The sequence below is a fragment of the Mandrillus leucophaeus genome, unplaced genomic scaffold (assembly GCF_000951045.1).
Source record: "Mandrillus leucophaeus isolate KB7577 unplaced genomic scaffold, Mleu.le_1.0 Scaffold152, whole genome shotgun sequence".
Lineage (NCBI taxonomy): Eukaryota > Metazoa > Chordata > Mammalia > Primates > Cercopithecidae > Mandrillus > Mandrillus leucophaeus.
The window spans coordinates 1,828,791-1,835,601 of NW_012101499.1; the positions used below are offsets into that span (position 1 = coordinate 1,828,791).

At 51.9% G+C, this 6,811-nt stretch overlaps 1 protein-coding gene across 1 annotated transcript in view; it reads right to left on the reverse strand.

Moving 5' to 3' along the window:
• NXNL2 (nucleoredoxin-like 2) overlaps positions 1–6,811 on the reverse strand; it is a 62,529-nt gene that overhangs the window by 6,222 nt on the left and 49,496 nt on the right. The window contains exon 2 of the mRNA XM_011975224.1: positions 6,291–6,499. Coding sequence (XP_011830614.1) covers positions 6,291–6,499 — 209 coding nt within the window. The remainder of the gene's footprint in view (positions 1–6,290; positions 6,500–6,811) is intronic.

Sequence of the window (6,811 nt, forward strand, 5' to 3'; positions counted from 1 at the left end):
AGGCCTGAGCCACCGCACCCAGCCAAAAAGAAATCATTTTTAAGAATGAGTTTTAAAACTAACTATATGTTATATGGGAAACAGCAATGCAGATGACAAAATATTTAAAGCAGAACAATATGGAATATACTACAAATCCCAAGCTGTAAACACAATTAAACACACTTAGGAAGCTGTAGCCTTAAACACGCTTATCCAAAACTTGTATATGGATGACTTATGGATCTAATCCAAGAAACTAGAAAAATAAGGATGGCACAAACACAAAGAAAGTAGAAAGAAGGCAGAATACGATTGAGAACAAAAATTACTGAAATAATTTTTGTTGGACCAAAACTTATTTTTTTGTTGGACCAACAAAAACCAACATGGGGTGAGCAATAAAACCTAATCTGGTTCTTAGGAAACACTAACATGTGAAGCAAATGTCTACTGAGCCTGGGCGCAGCGGCTCACACCTGTAATTCCAACACTTTGGGAGGTCAAGGTGAGAGCATCACTTGAGCCCAAGAGTTCAAGACATACCTGGGCGACATGACAAGATCCTGTCTCCACAAAATAAAAAAAAATTAACCAAGTGTGGTTGTGCACACCTGTAGTCCCAGCTACTCGGGAAGCTGAGGCAGGAGGATTGCTTGAACCCAGGAGTTCAAGGTTGCAGGGAGCTGTGATCGCACCACTGCACTCCAGCCTGGATGACGGGGCAAGACCCTATCTCTAAAAAACAAATCTACTGAGATTGAGTAAGGAAAAAGAGAGAAGGCACAAGAATATAAAAAATCAGGCCAGCCTGGTCATTACACAGGCCCAGTGTGGACTGAACCTTCTTGAGGGGACACTGGTGGGAGGGTTGTGGCCTTTCTGGGGATGCATGACCCCTGCCAGGAAAGGCCTATTCCCCAAAGAACCAGTGGACACAGTCCCCACCCTGGCAGCTCTGGACCTGCTTCCTGTGGTGTCCAATGACTCACCTGGGGAGGGAAAGGAAAGGTGGGAAAAAATAAACATGTAAACTATTCTCTAAAACCCATCATGCGTAGTGAAAAAAGACACAGCAGAGACCACTCAGTCAAAACTGTATTTGCAGAACTGAGAAAGTCATGTCTCAAACACAGAGCAGATGTGAATTCAGGTCAAACTGCAGGTTTAGGAGACACCAGCTCCTTCACGAACAGCCATGAGTGCTCACAACAGGGGAGGCTCGTGTGGAACTCGGCTGGATGGAGCCTGCACAGGTCAATGAACGACAGCAGTGGGCATGAAAGATGTGGCAGAGATGTCCCTCTCTAGCACCTTACGAATCCTGCCCAACACCTAAATTTTTTTAGATGGAGTCTCGCTCTTTTGCCCAGGCTGGAGTGCAGTGGCGCAATCTCGGCTAACTGCAAGCTACACCTCCCGGGTTCAAGTTTTTTGTGTTTTTAATAGAGACAGCGTTTCACTGTGTTAGCCAGGATGGTTTCAATCTCCTGATCTCGTGATCCGCCCGCCTCGGCCTCCCAAAGTGCTGGGATTACAGGCATGAGCCACCGCACCCGGCCGCGCAACACCTAAAATTTAAAATGCCTAAGCAATTAGCTTTTCCCAAAGGCATAAAACAAAAATGTGTGGCCAGGTACAGTGGCCCACACCTGTAATCCTAGCAATTTGGGAGGCCAAGATGGGTGGATCAGCTGAGGTCAGGAGTTCCGAGGTCAGCCTGGTCAACGTGGTGAAACCCTGTGTCTACTAAAAATACAAAAATTAGCCGGATGTGGTGGTGGGTGCCTGTAATCCCAGCTACTTGGGAGCCTGAGGCAGGAGAATCCCTTGAACCCGGGAGGCGGAGGTTGCCGTGAGCCAAGACTGCGCCACTGCACTCTAGCCTGGGCAACAAAAGTGAAACTCCATCTCAGAAAAAAAAAAAAAGGAAAGAAAAAGAAAAAAGTGAAGAAAAGAGAAACAATCAAGTAGCTCTTTGCATAAAGACTACAGCAAAATGGCCAGCAGCCTGATTTAAGCTCTTTATCCAGCAGTTTTGGCAAATGGGTTACTTCAGCATCTGTACTTTGGGCAGTGGGACAGGGCAGGGCTGCACACGTCACTTCCAGAAGGGAAAGCAGACTGCCCGGCTGGGGCCAGACCAGGTGGGACTCTGTCATCCCAGGAACCTGGAACCTCCTCCCCAAGGTCATGAGGACTCCTTGGAGGGCTGCTGCAGGTGGCTCGTGAAGGGGATGGGATGCCAGCAGCAGCAGCAGTATCTCACCTACAGATTCCTGAGCACCCCCAGGTTCCACAGCATCTGCACTCCTGACAGATTCCCAACTGACACGGGTCCATGCACCAGACTTTGACCAGCACTGTCAGGAACAATGTGGGGTCCCAGGAGCAGCAACACCAATATTACCCGGAAACTCATCAGAAACGCAGTCTCCCCACCCCTGATGCTGGGGCGGTGCCCGACATCCGGTGGTTTATGCTCGCTCAAGTTGCCCAGCCCCGCGGCTGTCTTCCAGGGCTTTCTGCATTCCCTGCACCAACTGGGAGGAGGTAGGAGAGAGCGAGCGGAGAGGAGGCTGGGCACGGTGCCCCTGACAGCACGGGAGGTACAGGCCTATGGTTTGCTGCGCTCAGCATCTGTGACCCTCCCTGGGAAACCATGTCTCCTTCATTTTCTGGCATGAACTGGCTGTGTGTCACGGGCAAGCTAGTCAACCTCCTGCACCTCGGGTTCCTCATCTGCACCACGGGAATCACAGAACCCACCTCCTGGAGTTGCTGTGAGGATTAAATAAATAGCTTGATGAAGAATGAGGCTTGGCACATAGTAAGTACTTGATAAATGCTAGCTGTTCTCACTGCGTGGGAAAGGCCCACCTCCAGTTCCACCTGGGCCGACTGCGCGGTCGGCATATCTATCTGGCGGCCCCTGGTTACACTTCCTAGTACAGAAATGGGGAACTAGCCGAATCAGAATCAGCGAGGCTTGGTGTGGCACTTGGCTGTGTGCTGGGAAAGAGGAAGGTATGGCAATGTGCAGTCTGAGACACAGCAGCCATTCTATCAGCGTGAGGAGACACAGGATTTGCCAGGCAGCCACTGCCTGTAGCCTGAGCAAGGGGCAGACATTGCAAAAGACAAGCCACAAAGCGTCATCCTCAGTGGCCTCCAACTTTCCCTTGAAACCATCTTCTGGCTGATGGGTGTTTCATTAAAGCCAGCCCATACCCTTTACTGTTTAAGCTCTTTGAGTTGTTCTCATTGTTGTTGTTTTAATCACTTGCAACATTAAATCAAGCTCTGACACAGTCAGGGGGATGCAGAGCAGGCTGGGCTTTGAGGAATGAGGGAGGCTTGAGGTAGTCATTTCACTGATATTCCAAGAGACACTCAGTACCAGCCCTCAAATCCCCAGGCCGGCAGCCTCTGCCTGGGGACAAACGTAACCTTGGAGCTGCCATGAGAGGCAAAGAACCACACTTTTTCCCTAATGTCATCTCAGTCCCCTCTGGGCCCTGAGCTGTGTCCACAGAGAAAAGAACTTGTTTCTGGAGGAGAGAACGTTGTCATGGTAATAACTTAGGACTTCAAGCCTTTGGGGAAAATCCAAGAGCCCGGTTCCTCCTTGTCCTCAGCGCCGCTGCAACCAACGTTGGTCCCTGCCCTCAACGAACACAGCCACATCCTTGTGGCTGGCATAAACCACACTTCTGGGTTGCCATAGCAACTCCTGACTCTAGTCTCTGTTATCTCAGCCAGGAGCAGGCTGTGGCCAAGCAAATCTCTCTGCAGAACTGTCTTTTGCTCACTTGCTCCAACCACTCACCAAACACACTCCCTGGGGATGCCAGGCACTGAACCATGTCTGGCTCCGTCCTGTGGGCAGTGGAAACTCAGGAAACCCCCGGAGAGTTGGAGCAAGAGCCAATCAGATGGGAACACCAAGGCCCTGCAGACCTCTTAGGGGAATATTCTAAAGCTCCAGAACCTGAGTGAAGGAAACAGAAATGAGTAGAAAGACAGAGAAGGATCTGAGAGCTGCAAAATCAGTGGATTCAGAGGCTGTGTTGAGACCAGAGGGCCCAGGAGGCAGTGGGAACACAGAGCTGGAGAGAGTCAAGGGATGGAAAGGCAGAGTCAGGAATCGTTGGCACAAGCACTGATTCTTCCCCCACTGAGCCATTCCCTACCCGAGAAATGAAGTCCTTTTTTTCAGCCAGTTTTTCCTTTTCCATCAGATCTAAACTTGTGGGCCTGGAAGTTGAGGCACACTGCACCACCAGCCATGGCCAGGAGGCAGTGTTGAGAGCCTGAGCAGGCAGGAGGAACGGACAGCCTCCTCCAGTGCTCTTTGGGGTCCACTGACGTTCTGGAGGCCAAGTAGGGATGACAGCTGTTATGAGACAATCATTATAATAAAATCATATCAAATCACCATGGATCATGTCTTTCGTGAACAGCAGCATGTAATGGGAATTCCTGCTGGTGAATCTAGAACTTGTTACTTCATTCTTGGACAAATAATGAGTTTTACTCATAAACCCAGTAATGCAGGGAAGAAAGACAGGGCAGGATGGAATCTCATCCTGAAACATGCCTCCAGGGCATGCTGGCATGTGTCACCGCAGCTGTCCCCACATTAAGGCTTGGCACCTCCTCCTAGCCCACCTGCACTGGGGCACTTAGACAGGGAACTGCTAGCCCCGGACACACACCCGCATCTCTACTTTCAGGGACGTTAGTAAACAGTTGCCTCTCTGGGGGCTGAAGGCAGTCGTCACTGCTGTGTTGAGTGTATGGTGCAGGGTACACTGAAAAGCTGAGATCTACACAGCTTAGGGGACAAGGTGAGGGCTCCAGGCCTCCTCTCCCTGCAGGTACATCTGCCTCCAGCCACGCCAAGAGTAACTCCCAAGGGCGCCATTCTGTGATCTCTCTGGAAGCAACCATTTTTCTTCTCCTCCCTTGACTCAGGTGATTTACCAGGAATTCAGTGGAAGGAGGGTGATGAGCTCAGGCCTCTGAGGAAAGGAAGCACGAGGCCCTGTGACCCTGTACCTGCCAAGTGGAGTTCCCATAATGCCACCCACCTGGGCCCCACCTCTCCACAGCACCAACCACAAAGTATTGTGTTCTGCACACATTAGCAACTTCCCAAAATGCCCCTGAAGCCTTTGTGCATTTCTTTGTGCTTCTTGGCGGTGGCTATTTCCATTTTCCTCATGATCTGATTCCACAAATCCAGGATAGGATAAGCAGAATTTAGGGCATAGCTCCAACAATTCCCACAGAATATCCCACTTCCTAGCTTACACATGACAACAGGGTTAAGGAATTTCAGTGTGGAAAGGGGTAGGGACAAACAGCTAAGTTTACAAAAAGAAAAATCCCTCCCAGGCCAATCAGGCTGAGAAGATTGGAGCGCACCGCTGACCCACGTCAGGCAGCTCACTGCCTCCAGCTGGAGCTCACAGGCTTGACCAGAGCATCAGAAACAGAAGAGCGGTGTGCATGGACGAGGCCTGCTTTAAACCTAAGTCTGGACTCTTACACCATAGGAGACCACAGGAGACCCACCCCAAAAGCAGAACAATCAATCCCTATATGCCCCTCTCTGCCAATCCCTACCCACTCCTTTCCAACAGCTAGAGTAATAAAGTTTACAGTAATGAGTTTTATGCCTCTCTAGTGATGAAATTCCATCAGCGTCGGTAAAAATGAAACCGCAAAGGTGGCCAGCACCTGAGTTCCTGCCAGCCCTGGAGTCCCCGTCCCTCCCTCCCAGCACACCAACCACGGCCTGCACTGTGGGTGCCTGTCACAGAGCTGATGTCCTCGCAGGTCATCCCTCATCCCTGCATCCAGACACCAGGTCGTGTCCCTGTGCTTTCTGCCCACTAACTGGGAGGATGACGCAGCGGCGCCCGGAGTTCAGGGCTGACTGGGCCGGCGGTTCCCGGAGCCGAGCCACGAACCCACAGCATCAACACCACTGCGAGCTCCCTCGCAATGCAGATTCCCGCAGCTCCAGACCCTAAGCAGAAATGGGCCCGCGTCCATGCTCCACGAGCCCCGTGGGGGTGTCGATGCCCTGGCTTTTCGAATCTGGTCTGCACCCTCCCTGGTCTCCAAGGGAGGCTGAAACTGAGACTGAGGGTGATTTACCCGAGTTCGGACGTGAACGAAGAGACGGGGAGGTGGTGGGGGAGGGGGGCGTCATAAAGAGCTCCCCAGTGCAGAGTGGGAGGCCTGGGGGAAGATGGGGGCGACGCGCCCGGAGGCCCCCGCCCCCCAGGACCCCCACTCACTGCCGGTAGGGGTCATGGAAGGGCAGCGCCAGCCAGGTGCCATGCAGCTCGCGCATGAAGTTCAGCATCTCCTGGGAGCTGTCGTCGGCTGACACGAAGACTACTTCGAAAGGCGCAGGCCGCCGCGCCTCGGCCACCAGCGCCGTGTAGAAGTCGCAGAGCAGCTGCGTGAAGTCGCGGCTCGGCCCGCACCTGTCTCTTATACACATCTAGATGTGTATAAGAGACAGATTCAGGTCAAACTGCAGGTTTAGGAGACACCAGCTCCTTCACGAACAGCCATGAGTGCTCACAACAGGGGAGGCTCGTGTGGAACTCGGCTGGATGGAGCCTGCACAGGTCAATGAACGACAGCAGTGGGCATGAAAGATGTGGCAGAGATGTCCCTCTCTAGCACCTTACGAATCCTGCCCAACACCTAAATTTTTTTAGATGGAGTCTCGCTCTTTTGCCCAGGCTGGAGTGCAGTGGCGCAATCTCGGCTAACTGCAAGCTACACCTCCCGGGTTCAAGTTTTTTGT